Consider the following 23,797-nt stretch of genomic DNA (forward strand, 5'->3'; position numbering starts at 1 on the left):
TGGTTGTTGGTTGTCGTAGGACGATGGTTGCTGGAAGGAATGATGATGCCATTGCTGATGCATTGAGGATGTTGGCTGGATCTCTTGGTCAAATTCCTCAAGCTAATGCTGGAAATCGGAATGGTGATGATGATGATGAGTATCGTGCTTTGGGGAAGTTCCAGAGGAACAATCCTCCTACCTTTGAGGATGAGCATGAACCTGATAAAGCTCAAGCTTGGTTGAAGGCGATTGAGAAGATCTTTCAAGTTATGAATTGCACTGATGCTCAGAGAGTGCAGTTTGGTAGAGAGTGCAGTTTGGTACTCACATGCTCGAGAAGGAAGCTGAGGATTGGTGGGGAAATATGGCTCAGAGGTTTGATGAGGAAGGTATTCAGGTTACTTGGGATCTTTTTCACGATGCATTCTTGGAAAACTATTTTCCGGAAGATTGTCGTGGAAAGAAAGAGGTGGAACTCCTTGAATTGAAGCAACGAAATGGTAATGTTGCTGAATATGCTGCTAGATTTCAGGAGCTTATCAAGTATTGTCCTCGCTGCAATACTATGAATGCGGAGAGGTATAAGTGTTTGAAGTTTGTCAATGGTTTGAGGCCTGATATTAAGGCTATTGGTTACCAACAAATTACTCGTTTTGAAGAATTGGTTAACAAGAGCCGGATTTATGATGAAGATTGTAGGGAGAGTGCTTTGCACTACAAGGCTTTGAATGAGAAGAAAGGAAAATACCATGGGAAACCGTATGATGATAAGATGAAGAAAGTTGGTCATGACGGAAAGCCAAGTGGGGGAGGATCTAGTGCTTCGGTTAAGTGTTACAATTGTGGTGTTGAGGGACATCGTGTTGTTGATTGTCCTAAGGAGAAAGTAACATGTCTCAAGTGTGGTAAGATTGGTCACAAGGCAACAAGTGTGGAGTTGGTTTGAGTGTGACTTGTTATAATTGTGGAGAGCAAGATCACATTAGTGCCAAATGTGATAAGCCGAAGAAGGAGCAAGCAAATGGAAATGTGTTTGCATTGTCTAGTGTGGATGCCACTATCGATGATAGGCTAATCCAAGGTACGTGCTTTATTAATGGCACACCTTTGATTGCTATTCTTAATACCGGTGTAAAACATTCTTTCATTTATTTGGATTGTGCTAAGAGATTGAATCTTGTGTTATCTGATATGCGTAGAAGTATGGTTATTGATTCACCTGCTATGGGTTCTGTTTCTACTTTGTTTGTGTGTTTGAATTGTCCATTGAGTATCTTTGGTAGAGATTTTGGAATTAATTTAGTTTGTATTCCGTTAGAGCAGCTTGATGTGATTTTGGGTATGAATTGGTTGGAGTTTAATCGTGTGCATAACAACTGTTTTAATAGGACGGTTATTTTTCTTGAAATCGGTGTTAAGGAAGATTTGTTTTTATCTGCTAAGCAAGTTGATGAATCTGTGCAAGACGGAGCTGAGTTGTTTATGTTTTGGCAACCTTAGATGTTCATGAGAAGAGAACAATTGAGGAATTGCCGATAGTTTGTTATTTTACGTAGGTATTTCCTGAAGATGTAAGCGACTTACCGCTGGAACTTGAAGTTGAGTTTTCGATTGATTTAGTTCTTGGATATAGTCCTGTATCGATGGCTCCACATAGGATGTATGCGTCTGAGTTGAAAGAGTTGAAGAGTCAACTTGAGGATTTGTTGGAGAAGAAGTTTATTCGTCCTAGTGTATCGCCGTGGGGTGCACCTGTTTTGTTGGTTAAGAAGAAGGAAGGTTCTATGAGGCTTTGTGTTGATTATAGGGAATTGAACGAGGTAACGATTAAGAACAAGTATCCATTTCCGAGGATTGATGATTTGATAGATCAGTTGGTTGGAGCTTGTGTGTTTAGCAAGATTGATTTGAGGTATGGGTATCATTAGATTCGTGTGAAGGCGGAGGATATTCAGAAAACTACTTTTAGAATGAGGTATGGACATTATGAGTATTCAGTTATGCCGTTTGGTGTGACTAATGCACTTGGTGTATTCATGGAGTATATGAATAGGATTTTTCATGACTATCTTGATAAGTTTGTGGTTGTGTTCATTGATGATATTTTGATCTATTCTATGAGTGAAGATGATCATGCTGAGCATTTGAGAATTGTGTTATCGGTGTTGAAAGAGAAGAAGTTGTTTGTTAAGCTTTCTAAGTGTGAATTTTGGTTGAACGAAGTGATTTTTTTTGGTGATGTGATTGTCGCTACCGCGAAGATCAACAGAGTCGCCACTAACATATTTATCCTGGAAAGCAAGGGAATGCCAGCAAACCGTAAAACAAAACAACGGTCTCACGGCCGAAGAAAAGGGTAAGGGAGTCGGTTACGCGAGGGGAAGGTGTTAGCACCCCTCACGCCCGTCGTACTCGATGGTATCCACGCTTGTGTCTAAAACTATGGGTGTGTAACAAATATACGCCTAAAATGGACTAATATGCATGCAAAATATAGGGAAAAGAAAGAGTTATACTCGCCCGGGCCCTACCCCGCTGCCTACATATCCTTTTTGAGGTATTAGAGGTACCGTAGCTCGGCTAACTAGTTTCTGTTTATTTTGTGTTTTTTAGGTGAACGAGTTACATCCCCACGCCGCTGCTCGACCTTTGGAGTCTTACGCTTGGGAATGGAGCGGAAATAACAAGCTCTTAAGAAATTAAAATCAAAGAGTGTGGTTTGTGTTTTAAAGAATGCATGAGAAAACCTAAGCTAAGGGTGAAAGCTTGCTACCTATGTTATCATACAAAGGGTACAAGATTAAACTAAGCTAGCAACCTATGGGGAAAAACGAAAGCAAACAATAATATCACACAAACGAGCTCCGCTCGTAAAGCAAACACCTACTGTCGCAGGCCAAGTAGTAGAAAAGTGGTCCCGCCATAGCCAAGGGGAGCGTATCACCCGAGTCAACCAAGCATTAGACCAAGGAGATGTGAATCTTTAACCGCGACATTGTATTACCGGGGCAAAGAGGAGCAGAGGCAAATCGGTGCATACGTACACCGAGCGTCAACGTCGGTCAACGTGGGGGTTCGATTGCATGGACCCACTTCACTTTACCCATTGGGCCTTCGACTCGACGATCTTGGGGACTTATCCAGAGCTCTTAACTTGCAAAAAGCGAGCATAGGGGTGACCTGGGGACTGAAAGTTGCGGGGGTTGATTGCTAACCCTTTCTGCTTGCCTTCTCGAGGACTTACAATGGCCTTTGTTAGGACTTCCTGCAAGCAAAAACATAAACACACTGGCAAAAATAGAACCTTCGGCACACGCCTCAGAGGATTTCCAGATACAATGCATGTCCAAGTCCTACTTCTCATGTTAAAGGATGAATGAAAGCAATAAAATGCGGGAAGAAGATAAAATGAAACGCGATCAATACCAAACGGATTATGATCCGTAAACTACCGCAAACTATAAGAAAGAAAACCAGAGATCCCGCGAGCGAGCTAGAAAAAGCAACAACAAACATGTCAGCACTCTGATTAACCGCATAAGCAATAAAGATCGACGTCGTGAAAATAAGTCACGCGTCGATGTAGGCATCGAGTACAATCACAATACACCTGTAAGAGGAACAAGCAATCTATACAAACAAATATAAAGTAAAAGAAACAATGTGTCTCCGGGGTGAGAACACAACACGAGGGAATGAGATTGTGTCCCGTAAATAAAGCGGAACACCAATGAGATAAGCGTCGATCGATAATTGCCTTTCCAAATGTCTTTCATTTTAGCGCACGAGTTAGAGATAACAAAACACCGTAATCGGAATTGCGTTATTATACGATAAGCTAAATCAAAAATGAAATATAGAAAAAGAAGTGAAAACATGGAGAAAACAAGTCAAAATTAACATAGGCATGAAGATACAAGAGCAAACAAACTTGCAAATAAAGAAATGACATAAAAAAAGCCAAGGAAACAAGCATGCGTCGACCTGAAGAAATCGTGTGTCGACCTAAAGAAACTGTGCATCAACCTGAAGGGTCGACCAAAGCAAACCTGAGACATGCAGGAAAAACTTTGCGTCTACCTAAATAGAGCATGCGTCGACTTGAAGGGTCGACCTGAGAAAACCCGAGCTTCACAAGGAGACTATGCGTCAACCTATAGGGTTGACCTGAGCATACCACTCAACACAAACAGCCAAAAAATAGCTTTTCCGTGAAAGCAACCAAAATGCAATCCGCCACAAACGACCATAATACGAAAAACGATAAAACATGCAATTTTAAGAGCCAAGAGCATTCACATTGTTCAACATGTAGAATTCAATTCATGCATGAAAATTAACATCTAATGATATGCAAACAATCGACACGTCGGTGTCGCAACATGAGCATGAAGAGAAAATTCAATCCAATCCACATTTGATCATCAATACCAAATAGCAAAGTTAAGAATCCGATTAAACTACATCATTTGACAAATCAATTTGTTCTTCAAAAGCACAGTTAAGTATTCCATCAAACAATTATCATGCAATCCTTGGATCATAGGCATTGTGATCATGTCATCAAGAGCAATTCATTATCAAGCCACAAATTAAATCAATTAAGCATAGGCATCATGAATCATCAATCCACAATCAATTATCACATACTAGTGCACAAAATTAAGAGCAAATACCTCACACGAACAAAATATCAAACACTTAGTATGCATTTACTTGTATCCCAAGTGTAGTGCACGTGTTACGACGAACAAACAACTTACACCTCAAACCTCATCAATTAAGCAAAATCCACAAGAATTATCAACCAATGATCGGTTATCACATACTAACACTCAGAATCAAGAGAAAATGATTCACATATACCAATTATCAAACACCTAGGATACACTTTCTTTGACCACAAGCAATATGCTTATATTAACAACAACAATCCACCGATAGGTCTCAAATTCAAACAGTTAAACCACATCAATATGAATCATTCAATCAACACATAGTTATCATCATCAATTATCATAGATCCATCATCCACAATCAAAAATCATCATGATCAATTTCTAATCAAGTCATAACATCAATTATCTAGCAAAGTTTATAGTGAATTTACCGGATCAAACGAAGAGATTGAGATCGGATGAACACGAATGTGAACACGACGCGAACACGAACAAAATCTGAGAGATGAGAGGGAGATAGTGGCACGCCATAGCCTTGGGAGAGAGAGAGAGATCCAAATATTGATGATCAATGAGAAAGGAGATTCTTCACTCTTGCTTTGATCTTCATTTGTTCTTGAGATTTGATCTTGAATTGATGAAGTTTTTGTGAGTTTTGATTCAAGAGAAATGAGAGCGAATTAAGAGAAAGTATTTTCAGAATTTTGGTAGAATTGAATTTATGAGAGAAAAGAGGGAAAATAGTTTATATAGTGTGAGTGGTGAAATGTCAAAAACACCTTTAATTATCTCTTTTTGGCTCGTTTTCGAGGAAATGTGGCTCAGTGCAAAATTCGGAAACGGGACCAATGTCGACTCGAAAATGACTAAATTTTTTACTCATAGCCACGAGAATTGTCTCGATCTGATAAGCGGTGAAGAAATTACGCGCGTTTGAATGACGAGAAACGCCGATTCATCTGGCGCGCCTGTGCAGAGAACTCGATAAAACTCATTCTTCGGTTCGAAATCTAATTGAGCACGTGTAACGAAGAATCGGAGCTAACGAAATTTCTGAGAGAATACCACCATAATGGACCTCTTACGATAAAAGTTGAAGAAGTAATGAATTTTCAAACTTGTCGCGACATACCCGAAAATACATTTTTCACTGAAAAATCACGACGCTCTTCAAAATGCTGGGCATTTTCTTCGCATAATTAGTTGATGACTTGAACATATGAAATCTCGAGAATAATGGCACGGATCTGTAGTTAAAATTTCAAGCGAATCCGACAAGCGGATCATGAGATATGAACTTTCTAAGGCCCGAAAACCTACATTCAGCACCATTTTTCACTGTGAAAGCTCAAGTAATTTGCTAATTTGACCACCTTCCCCACAGAATTGTTTCTGAGCCAAACACAAAAGTTATAGGGAACGTCGAAACAATCCCGGCTACGCGGGAACCAAGCTCATAGCACCTTCCAGCTAAGACCTGTGAATTTCTTCGCATTTTCACCGTATAAACCAATCTTCACGTCACATTTCCTTAAAACCATGAAAACTCTTTATTATTTTTTTTCCCTTTTCGAACGACAAAATAATCCTCTATTGATTGACAAAATAAATCAGGCAGACAACTCCATCTGATCTGGGCATTAATGGCTTGCTCCTTCGTAAGATCAATGAGATCCGGAGGCGGTTCACTCAACTGAAAGTCTGATTTATCAGGAATAGGAACAAATATCTCTTCCGAACTTTGTGCGCTGGGAAAAGAAAATATCTTCAACTGATAGTAAGCATCAGGACTGGGCAGACGAGTTCTTCTTCTGAACCAAAATAAATCGTCAGGATCCAGATATTTCCAACTGATCTGATGCATCTGAGGACTTGCTCCTTCGGATGATCGACGAGATTCGTAGGCGGTTCCTTCAACTGAACTGGAATCAAGATAGGAACAAATATCTTCAACCGATCTGAGGGCGTCGGGAATAAGTAAGCCTTCATCTGATCGGACGGTGTCAAGATAGGGAGACCAACTTCTTCTATTTTAAACATCAGGATAAGCGCCTGTAATAAATAGGCGAATTGCTCTCTGGGGGCATTTTGAGATCTCGATAACTTTCCTGTAGAAAGAAACAGATATGATTTATGCATGATGCATCCATGAATGTTGTTTTATGGAGCAGTACTCTGATGATGGAAAAAACTACACGCTTAAAGAATGCAATGCGAATGATGCATGATTCGGACGTTGCTTGGGGAAACAATGGAGTAGCACTGAATTGCTGAAGAAGTCTTGGAGAGAATATGGCACTCTGAGGGGAGGACAAGATGAGTGGCCCAGGGGTCACAACTGCGAGCTGGCAAAGATGGATCAGAAATCTCCAAGAGATGATTAACTCTGATAGTGAACTCTATTTAGGGAATAAACGCTGCTTACGGATATGGAAATCCTGCCTGACTTCTTGGGGAATACCCTGGCAACTTCACTAGAGAAGCAAAATCTCGACCCACTGGGGATACAGATATACCCTTGCTTGTGTAGAACGCATTCTGCTGGGGAAGTCCTTGACGAAAATAGATTCTGCTGAGGATGCATGTGAATCTCTACTGAGGAAAGCCTCAGTGGGGAAGATGACTACTTCTGCATAACGATCCACTGAGGGGATAAGGAATCTGGCATAAGAACCTTTTATCAAGACCCCTCCACTGGGGAATAAGATGACTCTCATAGGGAAAACAGGTCATTCTGTTGGGGAGCAAAAACACTCTACTGGGGAAAAGGAGGATCTTGGGCAAGGAACCTCATTAAGAGCTTGCTGGGAGAATAGGATACTACTCGATCCTGCTTCAACTGGGGAGAAAACATTCCACTGGGGAACACGAATTTAAAAGCACGAAGATCTCATTGAAATGTGCTTTGCTGAAGAGATATGAATCTTGGAACAAAAGAAAGCCTCATTTGGATGCACTCTGTTGGGGAATAAGGATCCGTCCCTTGGCTAGATCTGCCGACGCATCGTTATGATGTACTCAAAAGGATGTACCTGCGAGATAAACAGATGAAAATGCCCCAGGATATAACATGACATTTTTGCATGCCATCCTCATTACACAAAACTTTGAAGTAAATTCAAAGGTTTTATCATTTCTAATAATGTATTATAAAAGCAATGCAGTTTTCATATGCAAAGTTTAACACAAACTCAGGATGTTTTATGCAAACAAAACACTAAAAGAAAAACAAATTTTAAGATGAAAAGAATTTTATTAATCTGAAAAATGCCCGTAAAAGAGAGGATACATTTAGGAAGTAGTTCCTAGTAAGAGGTAACTACACATTATTAAATACAAGAGAAATGGCAATGTGAAACGGATATCCATTGGTCCTGATTTTGCTATCACCCTTATAACCTGAACGCTCTCATCTCCTTGCTTTGGAAGACCGTACTTATTAGGACTGACCGCTATCTGACTTGATGACCGAATGATGTAACACAACGGAGCTTGTGGACCCGAATGGTATTTGTAAATGCTTTAGGGATTTGAGTTACCCATGATGCAAACTCAAGAACACAGAGTCTTTCTTATCCCTCGGTCAGGAGCCCTAAACATAACAACTGGGGTTTGTGAATGCTTTAGGGATTTGAGTTGGCAGCAATGCGAACTCAAAAACACGAAGTCTTGCTTATCCCTCGGCCGGGAGCCCTAAGCACTTCAAACATGTATGAAGAGTGATTGCCAAGGTGGCATGTGAGAAGTAGTTGTTCTCTTTTGTCCCTTTTTTGCCTAAGCTGCCTTTTTGGGTTTTCAACTTAGCGGGTATATTTGTTTTTTTTCATTCTTTTGCCTAAATCATTTTCCTTTTTTTCTTTTTTCTCTTTTTTTGATCAGGTCTTTGCGAAGTATTTTTTGAGTACATTTGCATTCACAGGGTGCGGATAGTTCTCCCCATCCATCGTTGCAAACATCATGGCACCGCCAGAGAATACTTTCTGCACAACATATGGGCCTTCATACGTCGATGTCCACTTGCCTCGCGGCTCGCCTTGAGGAAGGATGATTCTTTTTAGCACAAGGTCACCTGGCTTGTAGCTTTGGGGTTGCACCCGCTTGTCAAAAGCTTTCCTCATCTTCTTCTGGTACACCTGACCATGACGAACAGCCGCTAAATGCTTCTCATCAATGAGGTTTAACTGATCCAATCAATTTTGTACCCATTCTGACTCGTCCAGCTCGACGTCTTTCATAACCCTAAAGGAAGGAATCTCAACTTCAACATGCAATGCGGCTTCCATTCTGTAAACAAGTGAGAAAGGAGTTGCTCTAGTCGATGTACGCACAGAAGTACAATAGCCATGCAAGGCAAAAGGCAGCATCTCATGCCAATCTCGGTAAGTCACTACCATCTTCTGCACAATCTTCTTGATGTTCTTGTTGGCCGCCTCGACAACGCCAATCATCTTCGGACGGTACGGAGAAGAATTGTGATGCTTGATCTTGAAGGACTCACAAAGCTCCTTCATCATATTGTTATTGAAATTTGATCCATTATCAGTAATGATTTTCTCAAGAATCCCATAACGGCAGATTATGTTGTGCTCGATAAAGCGAGTTATCACTTGTTTGGTAACGTTCGTATAAGATGCGGCTTCAACCCACTTGGTGAAGTAATCGATGGCAACCAAAATGAAGCAATGTCTATTGGAAGCAGTAGGCTTAATCTCTCCATTCATGTCAATGCCCCACATTGCAAAAGGCCACAGAGAAGTCAATACATTCAAAGACACGGGCGACACATGCACTTTATCAGCATAAATCTTGCCCTTGTGACAAATCATGACATGATTATAACAATCAATTTCCATAGTGGACCAATAGTAACAAGCCCTCAAGATCTTCTTAGCCGTCATATGCCCACTGGAATGGGTACCAAACTCGCCTTCATGCATCTCTTCTATGATTTTTGAGGCTTCTTCCTTTACGACACATTGGAGCAACACACCGTCATGATGCCTCTTGTACAAAACCCCACCATTAAGGTAGAACTTAGCTGCGAACCCTCTCAGAAACTTCTTATCAGTCACCGATGCTTCGGGAGGATACTCTTGAGTTTCGAGGAACTTTTTTATATCATGATACCAGGGATTACTGTCCAGTTCGACATCTGCCTCAAAGAAAAATGTTGGCTCATCCAACCTATTAATAGTGATGTTAGGCGCTTCATTGGCCCATTTCACTTTGAACATGGAAGCCAAAGTAGCGAGAGCATCAGCAAGATTGTTCTCTTCTCTAGAAATATGCTCAAACGTGATCTCATCGAAGTATGAAATAAGTCTCATCACATGCTCCCTGTATGGAATCAGATTCTGATGGAGAGTTTCCCAATCTCCATTGATCTGGCTAATGACAAGATTGGAATATCCATAAACTTTCAAGTACTTGATCCGCATATCAATCGCAGCTTCGATACCATAGATGCAAGCTTCATACTCAGCCAAGTTATTAGTGCAATCAAAACAGAATCCGGCTATGAACGGAATATGAAAACCGGATGGAGAAGTGATCACAGCTCCAACACCATTCCTAAGTGCATTTGAGGCACCATCGAACACAATCGTCCATTGCGATCCTAGTTCGGGTCCTTCCTCTGGTTCGGGAATGTTACAATCTCTGATGTATAAAACATCCTCATCGGGGAATTCAAACTTCATTGGTTCGTAGTCTTCGACAGGCTGGTGCGTAAGATAATCCGCCAACACACTACCTTTGATTGCTTTTTGGGTAGTATATTGGATATCATATTCAGTCAAAATCATTTGCCATCTGGCTACTCTTCCAGAGAGAGCGGGCTTCTCAAAAACATACTTGATAGGATCCATCTTGGAAATCAATAAGGTGGTGTGAACCAACATATATTGTCTCAGCCAGCGAGCAGCCCACACCAAAGCACAGTAAGTTTTCTCGAGCAGTGAGTATCGGGATTCACAATCAGTAAACTTTTTGCTAAGGTAGTATATTGCATGCACTTTTTGGTCAGACTCATCATGTTGACCCAGCACACATCCCATTGAGTTTTCAAGAACTGTGAGGTACATAATCAAAGGCCTTCCTGGAATTGGAGGCATTAGTATCGGAGGTTCCTGCAGATACTCTTTCACTTTCTCGAATGCTTTTTGACAATCATTATTCCACCTGGCCGTCTGATCTTTTCTTAGAAATTTGAATACTGGTTCACAAGTGGCTGTAAGATGAGAGATGAATCTAGCAATGTAATTCAACCTCCCTAAGAAACCTCGAACCTCTTTTTTTATTCTCGGTTCAAGTATCAATGGTATAGCTTTTATTTTTTCAGGATCACCCTCGATACCTTTCCAACTAACAACGAGGCCCAATATCTTTCCAAATCACACCCCAAAAGTGCACTTGTTTGGATTCAACCTCAGTTTGAATTCCCGCAGCCTTTCAAATAACTTCTGCAAATGAACCAAGTGCTCTTCTTCAGTATGAGACTTTGCAATCATGTCGTCGACATACACTTCAATCTCTTTATTAATCATGTCATGAAAAAGAGTCACCATGGCGCGCTGATACGTTGCCCCTACCTTTTTCAACCCAAAAGGCATGACTTTATAGCAGAAAGTTCCCCACAATGTGATAAACATTGTTTTCTCCATGCCTTCTAGTGCCATCTTGATCTTATTGTACCCAGAAAAACCATCCATGAAGGAAAACACTTTGAAAGGAGCCGTATTATCCACCAGCACATCAATATGGGGAAGAGGAAAATCATATTTCGGACTCGCCCTATTCAAATCTCTGTAATCAACACACATCCTAACCTTTTCGTCTTTCTTAGGCACAGGAACAATATTTGCGACCCACGGCGGGTAATTCAAAACTTGCAGGAAACCAGCATCAAACTGTTTCTCCACCTCTTTCTTAATTCTCTCGGACATATCTGGGCGAGTCCTTCGAAGCTTCTGCTTGACAGGAGGAATATCTTCCTTGAGAGGTAGACGGTGTATCACAATATCTGTATTAAGACCTGGCATGTCCTCGTACGACCATGCAAAGATGTCCTCATATTCTTTCAACATAGTGATAAGCCTTTGCTTCACACTATACTCAAGCGTAGCCCCTATCTTAACTTCTCTGACCTGCTCCTTAGTGCCAACATTCACCATCTCAATTACCTCTTGATGCGGCTGTATCACTTTCTCTTCCTGTTTCAACAATCTGACCAAATCATCGGGAAGATCACAGTCTTCATAAGCTTCCTCCTTGGCTTGGTAGATCGGATTATCAAAGTCATAATGAACGATAGTAGGACCATTACCAATGGAATCCATGGTGGTGGAACATCTGCATGATTGATGTTTTATTTTAGTTTTTATTTTTATTAAGTTCTGTGCATGTGGGTACAAAAGGAAACATTGCCATTTAAAAAGGAAAAAGTTTTAAAAGAAAAAAAAGGAACACAATATTTGGATGCAAAAAACGTCCTTTTATTTAGGATTAACTTTGAAAATGCAAACTGCATGGCCCTACAAATGATTCACTACGCCTTGGGCAGAGCGTAGGAATTATTGCATGATAAGAAATATGAAAACAAGAAAATTACTCTTGGGCATGTTTAACTTGGATGACATCTTCACTTGTCCAGTTGCGAAGCGTCTCTCCAGGAATACTTGGACAAATCCAGCTATCAAAATCACAATCACTATCCACTTCTTCCCCGTCAATAATAGCACTGACTTGACCATCTTGGACGACACCTCTGCTCACAAACTTGACCTGGCTGAGGATACTAGGCTTGGGCGCTGCGCTCTGCTTTCCAGGACTGAAACCGAGTCCATTCTTATTAAACTTGGGACGCACATCAATTACTTTCCCCCAGCCTACAACCTTTCCAGTCTCAATAATCTCTTGTGCATCTTTCAATGAAGACATAGGTGTTTCTGTCTTCACCACCCCATGAAGAGGAGCTTTCACAACATTCATAGCCTCGAATGCTTGAAACGGAGTTTCGTTTATTTCTCCCTCGATATCAAAATATCAGAAAGAAGTCAGATGACTGACGATATAATCCTCTTCACCACAAACGGTCACAACTTTACCATCAATTGAATATTACAACTTCTGGTGGAGAGTGGATGTCACAACGCCAACTTTGTGATTCTAGGGTCTTCCGAGAAAACAGCAGTAAGTGGGTTGAATGTCCATCACGTAAAAAGTAGTGGTGAAGATCTGAGGACCAACTTGGATTGGCAAATATACTTCTCCAAACACGAATCTCCTTGAACCATCGAAAGCACGCACTACCAACTCACTGGGCCTCAACGCAACACCAGCATAATCAATTCGCATGAGGGCCGATTTGGGAAGAAAATTTAAGGAAGAATCAGTATCTACCAAAACACGAGACAGAGTCGTCCCCTTGCACTCCATAGAGATATGCAATGCCTTGTTGTGTTTTCTCCCCTCTAAAGGGAGATCACGACCAGTAAACCCCAAGTCATTTCCCGCTGAGATGTTATTGGCCACCGCCTCTAGCTGATTCACAGATATCTCTTGCGGCACGTAAGCATTATTCATAATTTTCAACAAAGCATTCCTATGAACTTCTGAACACATTAGCAAATGCAAGATGGAAATCTTCGACTGAGTCTGGCCCAACTGATCAACAACTTTATAGTCAGACTTCTTGATAATTCTCAACAGTTCTTCCACATCTTTGGAGGACACAACATTATATGATGCCCCATTCTAGATCGGAGAATTATGGCCATCAATCACCACTTGTTTGCCTTTGGCCTTTGCCAAATCATCTGCATTATTTTGTACTTGCTGAGGAGAGAACACCCTACCACTGCGAGTGATTCTACCAGTGCTGGCAAAACTATCAGCATTTGCGACTGGGGCTTCATCAAATTTCTCTTTAGAGGAACCCTCTTCCTCTTTGGTGCCATAGTAGAACATATTGAACCCGTAATTCCAAGGAACAACCATCTCGCTTTCATAAGGAATCGGCCCAGGGACAGTAATCATCAACGCCGTCAGTTGCTCTTCGTAAGGAATAACAATAGGTATCTGAACAGACACCCGAATACTGATAGGAGCCACAGGATCATATGGAATATCAATTACCACCACCTCGTCATTCACGACCCTCACGTTTCTCCTCCTTCTATAAAACTAGGGAGGACCTTCATCCATCAATTTCTGAACCATGCTCTTTAGTTCATCACAACCCTCAGACTGGCTCTTACAATTCACACAATCAATGCCATAATCCAGGATTATTCCATTATTGATCAAATGTTGCTTCACAGAAAAAAGTGGAAATGTCAAACGACTCACATCAGATACTACGCTCATTCCTTCAATAGCAATCACACCCGAGTCTCCGTGAGTCGCATCAGATTTTTGACAATGTTGGGCGTCGGAGTGAATTAAATAACATTTTGATCTAGCAGATCCTGTAATTTGTTCTTTAATGCAATACACCTCTCTGTATCATGTCCAGTAGCACCAGAATGGAAAGCACAACGCGCATTCGCATTATAGTTCGGATATTGATGATCCAGAGCATTCGGAGCGTCCCTCAAAGTGATCTTCTCAATCTTAAGCAGGTGTTGCAACAACTGAGCATACGTCATGGGAATCAGATCAATATTTCTATCCCTTCTCTGATGGTACTGGTTATTCTGATGCTGAGGGTGTTGCCCCTGTTATTATTGTTGTTGTTGCGGCATAGGAATTGTAACAGCATTAACCTGAGAATTACTCCTTCCTTGGCCACTTTGCCCATACACAGCATCCGTGTTTCTTTCTTTCTTTCTGGCATAACCCTCTGACGGTTTCTTTCCACCAATAGAACTAGCGATACCACCCAACTGTATCTTTCCCATTTTTAAGCCCATCTCGACACGTTCACCACACCTAACCATTTCAGCAAAACTTGCAGAAGTACTACAAGCCAGATAGTAATGTCCAGACAGAGTACTTGTGAACATATCAATCATTTCTCTTTCTGTCTTCGGAGGTTTCACTCTTGCTACCAACTCACGCCACTTCTAGGTGTACTCCTTGAATGAATCTTTAAAGCCTTGAACCAAACTTTGCAACTGTGTTCGATTTGGCGCCATATCAACATTATACTGATAATGCTTAAGGAATGCCTCAACGAGATCCCTCCATGAATGAATGTGTGCATGCTCCAGTTGCATGTACCATTCCAAGGAAAACTCTAGCCAAGCTATCCAGGAAACCTTCATCCTCTGAGTAAACCGACATCTTGCGATTGTACGCTTTGACGTGCGTCAGGGGACATGTAGCTCCATTGTACTTGTCAAAAGTCGGAACTTTGAACTTTGGTGGGACCCTCACACCAGGAACTAATCCCAAATCAGTAATATCCTTGTCCAGCACACCTTTTCCTTCAACAGCCCTCCGACGTTCTTTAATCATTCGAATCTTTACACCTTCATCTTGTACACCATCAACACTGTGCCTAGACATCTGGTCCACATTCTCAAGGTCAGCCTTATGATGTCTTCTATTCTGATTACCTCTTTCCCCCAACAAAAGATACAGAGGTGGTGGTGGAAACCCTTGATTCTAATCGAAAGGATTACAAGGCACGAAATCAGGACGACGACTGAAATTCAAGTTCTTCACTCCCGCATGAAGTCTTTGGATTTAGCACTCCTTGTTCCAGCATCGCAGCTCTTAGGTTAGGTAGGTCTAATCATATAGGTCCATCCTCCATGTCATACCCCAAAATTTGCCCATACTATTTCTCTTATACAAATTCAAATCAATACATATAGCTCCAAGACACATTCTCTTATACAAGGCTCAGAAACTAGGGTTTGGTTTGTTCAAAGGAAAATCAATGAATCAATGGCTCCAAGGCATCCCATATGGCTCAAAGTATCTCACATTACCTCTATGAAAAGTATCAAGTCTCAGCTTAAAGGATTGGTCACTCAAATGTTCAGAAAGTCAACAGTCGACTAGGTTGACCTAAAAGTCAACTGTGGCCAAAGTAAAGTCAAAACTCCTGATTTTTTGTCAAGATCCTAATATTGAAGTATCATTCACCATTTGATCAAGTATTGATCATGGTTCATCAAGGAAAGATCAAAAATCATCAATTTAAAAAGTTTCTAAATTAGGGTTTGTATAAGAGAAAGTCAACTGAACTTTGACCAGCCATAACTCTCACATGGAACATCAGAAATTTTCCATCCAAAGCACATTTTGAAGGAAATTAAATTCTCTACAAATTTGTCGCTCACATGCCAAGTCTAAAAATGCTTCATTTGAGAGATATGGTCCAAAACATTATATGTCCTTTTCAAAAGTCAACAAAAAGTCATTTTTTTCAAAAGGACACACAAGGAGCATGGAAAATTATTTTGATATGAGACCAAAGACACTGATTAGAGAACTCTCTAAGGTTTCTAAAAAGTCCTAAAACTCCTCCATACCTCAAAAATTGAGAGAGATATGCCTTGCCAAAGTTGGACAAATTTAAGAAGGAAAATGTGAAGAAACTTGAAACTTTTTGCAAATGGGCCCAAATTATTTTGCTTCAATCTTGGTCCCCAAGTATCCAAGAGCCCAAAATCTCTTTGCCACGAAAATATATGATTAATTTGATTTATTTTGATTTTTTATTCCAATTAAAAAGAATTAAAATCATATAAATTAGAAGAAAATCAAATATTTTATAAAAGATGTGATTTAGATCTATTTTAATCATCAAATATACTTCAAAATCAATATAATTTCGTGCATAGGTGATTGGGAGAAGATTGAATCAATATTGGCCATAATTAGAAACTTTCAAAACCATATTTCCAATCAAATTTCCCAAGATTGAAATCAAAGATTCTAATTGATTCTCTCCAAATTTATTGACCTAAACTCTCCTCTATAAGTACATGAACAATGCCAGATGCTAGGGTTACGAATTTTTGCAGCCATTGGAGCCCTAACCAAATTTGCAAAAGTTCATGAAAAACTCAATTCGGTTTCTGATTTGCAGGGTGATTCAAAGAGTTTCAGGGATTCAAACGCATTCCAGGGACTTCATTGAACGATTCCAGATCGGTACCAGGCCTCCTTACACCAAGAACACGTTCATACAGACCTACAGTTTGCGTTTTCTATTAAGCTTCAATTACAGTGATCCATGCATCCATATTGAAATTTGTTTGTGTATTATTGTTTACAATAGTCTATAGATTGATTCTGGACATTTAATTGCGTTTTCATGCACGTTTGCCTTGGATTACCATTTTAGGGTTCGAACTCTTTGAATTAGGGCTTCGTATTTGGGGCAAAATTAGGAGAAACCAATGGCGTATTTGAATTCAGGAGACTTAGACGATCCTAATAGAGGGGTCGCGAAATATTTCTTTGTTGTTTTTGTGGTATTCGTTGATGACAGGTGTGGAAGGTAAGTTTTTCATAGCGTGTTTGCAAACAAGCGCTGTAAAAAGGACTTTGCAGAAATCCTGAGGTAGAAGATGATGAAGTGGCGCGTTCTGATTAACCAGTTCAAATGGGGAACGCGCGCGTCTTTGGGGGGAAAGCTCTGGGATCCCGCGCGATAAGACTTACGCAATATCATGTGCTTACATCATCTCAGCCGTTCGATAGCCTTACCGGATAGATCCAACATCTCTGGATGCGCAGGAACACCATAGACCACAGAGGCGCGCCACACTGGATCGTCAGCTAAGTTTTCTAATTTTTTCTTTTTAATTATATGAAATCTCTTATTTTTTTATATATTAATATACATTATTTTTAACTGTTTTTTTCTTCTTTATTTTCAAAGCTTTTTCTTTTATAATTAATAATATATTTATTTTATTTTCTTTTAACATTTATATTATTCATTTAAATTCATATATATATATATATATATATATATATATATATATATATATATATATATATATATATATATTATTTAAATTTTTTTATATATATTATTTTCTTCATTCTTATTTATTTATTTATTTATATATAATATTTATTTCATCTAAATTATTTTATTTATATATCTATTTATTTTCTTATTATCATATTTATTATAATTATTTTATTTATGCTTATATATTCAAAAATTCATATTTATTTTGTTTTAATTCATAAAAATCCATAAAAAATACCTTTGTGTCTGATTCTCGATTTAATTAATTAGGTCGCGAGACCAATAATTAATTAAAACGTTTATGTTATTTTATTCAATTCGTACCCTAATCAGGGTTTACGAAGATCGTGCCATACACTGAAATATTTGTTTTTCTGTGCCTTTTTCAGGGTTGCTTTTCAAACGCCTTCCGATTGCGCGCCTGACCAAGATCCGAAGCTAAGTATTCAATTTAATTTTTAAGTCTATTTTGTTTCCTTTTATTTTAAGGTTTACCTTTCGAACTCCGCATACACTCACATCTATTTTTTTCGCCTTTGCCTTTGCCATTTTTAGGGTTAACCCCGAGGTTTCCTCCGACCGCTAACCATACCAGATCAAATTCAAAGCTAAGTGTCCAGTTGTTTATTTTAATCTCTTTTATCCTTTTATTTTTTATTAGGGTTAGTCATGTTTGCCTCTGAACCGATAATGCACTCACCCTACTATTGCTTCTTATTTTTCCACCTTTCAGGGTTTGCCAAATGCCAAAGCTTCGAATAGTCGGTAACCCTAAACCCTAATCTTAATTATTACTTGTGTTAGACCTATAGCATTATTATCCCGCTGGTTTCAATTTCCCTTCCCCCCGCTGGTTTCAATTTCCCTTTCCCCATTATTATTTTAATTGTTAATATTAATTGATGTGGTTAGTAATTTTAGGGAGTGCAACCCTGAATTAAAATAGAATCACTTAATTATTATAAGATAATATATTCTGAACTAATCACGTGATTGGTGCACACACGCACACTTTTGGGGTAACCTCTTTGTTGCCTGTTGCCTGTTGCCTTGTTGCCTTGTGTTTTTTTGCAGAATAGCCGTGTCCCTCGAACACGAGGATACCTCAGCCATGTTGCCTCGATTATGCAAAGGTCATAAGACCCTAATGATGCTGCCTTCGATACACCAATATGACCTCGACCCTCGGAAGTTGCCTACGAAAGGCTGAGGTATCCTCTGGCTGCCTACGAAAGGCTATTTTGGTTCTTCCCTTAGACTACCTGCCTCTCTATGGCATGGGACAGTCTTATGGCGAACGGACTCTCGATGACCCTTCAACCTCCAAATGAAAGGCTTCCTGCCCTCTTATGGCGTGGATAGATCCTTTCACCCTGAAAGACTAAAAGAATCTTTTTATCAAATAACTAGGTAATTGCCCCTAATTGCTTTGCCTTGCTCTAAAACTTCTTTTCATATTCTTTCTCATAAACCTTCAAGATGGCTACGCTCATTTACGAGCTAGAGTCCATATTCTTTTCTTCTACATTTCTGAAAACAAAGAGCAAAGCAATTAAGAGCCCATGGAAAACCATGGATGCAAAGGGTGCCTTACACCTTCCCTTTGCATAATTACCCCCCGAACCCTATTTTTATTTCAAAGGTTTTTCCTGTTCTTTTAGCCTTTCCAATATTTGGAGAAAATAAAAGTTCGTGGCGACTCTTGCTATCCGCGACATTTCGATAAAAAGTCAGTTCACCGTATTACAGAACTGGCGACTCTGCTGGGGATTTCCGATTAAAAAGAGGGGTTACCTTAGAAGTTTAGGATTCACTTAAAATGTTTTCTATTGTTTGTTTTGCTTGTTTTAATTTCCAAGGCTGTTTTGGGAATTCTGCTGTGTGAAAGGTCCTACACCCGGATCTAGTGTACCTTAAGTATGTGGTATGAGACCAGGGAAGTTGTACGACATGTATCATTATGGTTGAACTGGTGGCCACCGTTAGTGCGACACTTTGGTTTGTCCTGATGGCCCTTGAATCTGATCGAGGAGACATTTTGCTACCGCGTGGTGTCATGAGCACTAATTCGCCTTTAGAACCTTAGTTGAACTTGACTTTGGCTTATAAGAAGTAGCGAGATGGCTGGCTTCGGATTCCTGACTGAAGCCGGTTGATACTCGATGCTACACTCATTGAGATTGGACTCAAGGGATGCTTTTGGCTGGCCGATTGAGCGCTATGTTGAGACAATGCCCGCGAGAAAGATCAGGGATATGAGCACCATAGAACCTGGTTACTTTTTAGGACAGGTTGAACCAACTAAACAAAAGGAAGAAGGGTATATACCTATGAACTTCATGCAAGCCTACACTTAAGGCAATTGTGTGACTTGCTTGTGTTTGTTATCTACTTGGCATCATGACATCATGACATCATGGCATATCATATCCACTAACAATTTCAAGGACCAAGAAATTTATATTTGTACTGTTTTGTAGGACATGGCTTTTGCTACTAGGGATTATGTACGACTCAACTTCGTGGGGATACCTTCTGAGCTCAAGGAGCTTGCCTTAGAAGTTCCTGGAGATTCTAAGTTTGCTGAAAGACATGGTTATCTACTACGACTGGTCACCTCTCAATTTGAAGAAGATATGGTGAGAGTCTTATGCCAATTCTTCGATCCCGAGCATCATTGCTTTACTTTTCCAGATTATCAGTTGGTACCTACCTTGGAGGAGTTCTCAGATTTACTTGGTATACCCATCTCTGATCATTTACCCTTTACTGGTTTGGAGAGCACTCCAAAACCTGAGACTATTGCTGTTGCGCTACACCTAAAGAGGTCAGACATTGCTTCCAACTGGGACACCAAGAATGGAGTCGAAGGTCTCTCGGCCAAATTCTTATTTGGGAAAGCTCGACAATTTCTGAAAGCCATGAGTTACCATGCTTTTGAAGATGTTTTGGCTTTATTGATATATAGTTTGGTTTTGTTTCCTAATCCTGATCAATTCATTGATGTGCACGCAATCAAGATCTTTTTAACCCACAACCCAGTGCCTACACTACTTGGAGATATTCTACACTCTCTTCACTCTCGTATCATGAAGAAGCGAGGGACTCTTATGTGCTGCACAACTTTGCTAGCTAGGTGGTTTATTTTGCACCTTCCTCGCTCAGTGGTAAGAAACGATCAAAAGATGCAATGGTCTCGAAGAATCATGTCACTTTCTCACTCAGATATCCGTTGGCACGTAATATCTCAGGAGTACGTCACTATTATTGATCACTGTGGGAAATTCCCTAATGTGCCACTCCTTGGCATCAGAGGGGGAATCACCTACAACCCTTCATTGGCCCTACGACAGTTTGGTTATGCTCGTAGAGATGGTCCGCATCACTTGATTATTGAAGGGGTTGTTTTCAACTATGAAGAAGATGTTCAAAACCAACGCCGAGAGTTCATACGCGCTTGGAATAAAGTGTACAAGGTTGATAGCTAAAGTTGGGGGCAAAAGAACTCCCTTCCTTCAGAGCCTTATCTCAGATGGGTGCGCACTCGCACTCAACATTTTATCATGCCATACCCTATGTTAGACCTGTGATTGTTGAACCTGAATGTGAAGAAAAGGTTCCTTTGGTTATTCTCCATCCGGACATTCCTACCGACTTAGAAGAACTACAAAAGTCATGGGTTCAATTGAAAGAAGAAAGAGATACTTTTGAGGCTCAATTCCGTGCTAAAGAGAAACAAGTGCTAGAACTCACAAGACTACTTCATGCGGAGCAAGGCATCAACAACTTCATTGGATCAATGAGGAAGCGCCCATGGGAGACTTGAAGGAGTTTTATCTTATTACTATTATTTCTAGTTGTTTTACTTATTTGTTTTCTTTTGTAAGCCTAAAAGTGGCAAAGAACCATAACTAAGTACAAGTTAATTATTATTAATATTATTATTAATAAATTTGTTCTTTCTTTCTTGTTTAAGTAAATTTAAATTTCAAGGTCCTTGAAAACATTGCATATGCATAATCATATCATTCATAAACATCGCATCACAGGTTTCATAAAAACAAATGCCTCATCTTTCCGATGTTTATTTCAGTGAGAAAATGGATCTCGAACAATCTGTCAAGAATCTCCAAACTCAGAATTCTGAATTTCAAGCCTTGATCCTGAACTTGTCCAAGGGGCAAGACGAGGTGAAATCTCTTCTGACTCAGAAGGAGAAGAAGACCAAGAAACCCATAGGAGTGATCAACCTGGGAAGAAGGTTCAAGGGTCGTCCCAAGAAGGCCGAAGAAACTAGGATTCCTAAAGACGAGGAAGAGGACGAGGAAGAAGATGATTTCAGTGTCAAGAACAACCATGGAAGCCATGTAGGTTCTGATGATCAAGAAGAGGAAGAAGAAAAGTACCCTCAAGACGAGGATTATCCTGATGAGAAGTATAGGCTACTAGAAGAGCGTCCGAGAAGCGTGGAAATTCAGAAAGTACCTGGGCTGGATTTTGAAGAGCTGGGACTCATTCCTGGGGTTGTTATTCCTCCAAAGTTCAAAACTCCCGTTTTTTATAAGTATGATGGAGTCTCCTGCCCCAAGATGCACTTGAGGTCTTATGTAAGGAAGATTCAGCCTCACACTGCTGATAAGAGGCTCTGGATCCATTTCTTTTAGGAAAGCTTATCTGGAACTCAACTCAAATTGTACTACCAACTGGAGGGTACTAGCATCCGTACTTGGGAAGATTTGGTTGTTGCTTTCTACAAGCAATACCAATATAATTCCGATCTCACACCAACTCGCATGCAACTACAAAGCATGTCTATGGGACCTAAGGAAAGTTTCAAGGAGTATGCCCAAAAGTGGAGAGATTTAGCTGGAAGAGTCCAACCTTCCTTGACTGATAGGGAGTTGGTGGACATGTTCATGGGCACGCTGACTGGGCCGTTCTATAGTCACTTGTTGGGTAGTTCCTCGTCTGGCTTTACTGATCTTATCTTGACTGGAGAACATGTTGAGAATGGTATTCGAAGTGGGAAGATTCAAGTAGGTGCATCTTCTAGTGCTGCAAAGAAACCCTATCATGGAAGAAATGAGTCTAATGCTGTTCATAGTCAGAGGGGTCGTGGTAAGAATGATCAGAATCAGTCTGTTGGCGCCGTCCTCATCTCTACTCCAACATCTCAACAAGCTCCTAGACAAGAGTATCAACGCAAAACTGATAGACCAAGGAGACAATTCACTCCGATCAACATGCCTTTGTCTCAAGCCTTACAACACCTACTAAAGGCTAAACTGGTCACCCTGAAGGATCCTCCGAAGTTTGTCAACACTGCTAGTCCAACTTATGATCCCAAGGCTACATGTGCTTACCATTCCAATGCTATTGGGCACAATGCAGATAATTGTTGGGCCCTGAGAAACAAAGTTCAAGACATGATAGATGCTGTCGAAATCGAGTTTGACGCCCCAGAGACTCCTAATGTCATCACTGCTCCTATGCCAAAGCATGACAAGACTGTTAATGCTATCATGGACACAATCCATGTCTATGACGTGAGAGATCTGTCAACCCCTCTCCCTAACATCAAGAGAAAGCTGTTGCGAGCTGGTTTATTTCCAGGTTGCGACCCAGATTGTTATTATTGTGCATCCTTACCTAATGGTTGTGAGAATCTGAAAAAGAGGTATCCAAGGCTGGATGGATTGTGGCACTATCAGAAGACCCCTTCTATTGAATATTTGTGGGAAGGTTTTTCTCGTGGCCTGAAAATCGAGGATGTCTCTGTCATTTCCAAAGTCCCATTGAAGATTCCTACCAAGGCTCCTTTCAAAATTTCTGCTGAACCCCGTGTGGCTCCGATTATTATTACTAAACCTGGTCCGATGCCATATTCTTCTGATAAAGCTATCCCTTGGAATTATGGGGCCGAGGTCTATGTTCAAGGAGTTAAGCAAGAACTCGAATCTGATAAGGTTTCTAAAGATGTCAATCCTGATGTGGGTAATATTGCTGGAACTAGTAAAGTGACAAGAAGTGGAAGGGTGTTTTCTCCAGAGATCTCTCCGAACACTGCTTCACCTGCTGTTACTATCACCCCGAGTGCTGATGCTCGTGGTAAAGGACCGCTACCTGAACCTGAGAGTGCCATTGAAAATTCGCCATCTGAAGAAACAAATGAGTTCTTGAAGATCATCCGCAAGAG

At 40.3% G+C, this 23,797-nt stretch overlaps 1 protein-coding gene across 1 annotated transcript; it reads left to right on the forward strand.

Moving 5' to 3' along the window:
- Positions 1-346: 346 nt before the first annotated feature.
- Positions 347-1,482, forward strand: LOC131648839 (uncharacterized). The gene is made up of 4 exons (XM_058918569.1): positions 347-525; positions 595-887; positions 953-1,063; positions 1,286-1,482. The coding sequence occupies exons 1-4, from the start codon at positions 347-349 to the stop codon at positions 1,480-1,482; spliced, it is 780 nt and encodes a 259-aa protein (XP_058774552.1).
- Positions 1,483-23,797: the final 22,315 nt, after the last annotated feature.

The sequence above is a fragment of the Vicia villosa genome, linkage group LG2 (assembly GCF_029867415.1).
Source record: "Vicia villosa cultivar HV-30 ecotype Madison, WI linkage group LG2, Vvil1.0, whole genome shotgun sequence".
Lineage (NCBI taxonomy): Eukaryota > Viridiplantae > Streptophyta > Magnoliopsida > Fabales > Fabaceae > Vicia > Vicia villosa.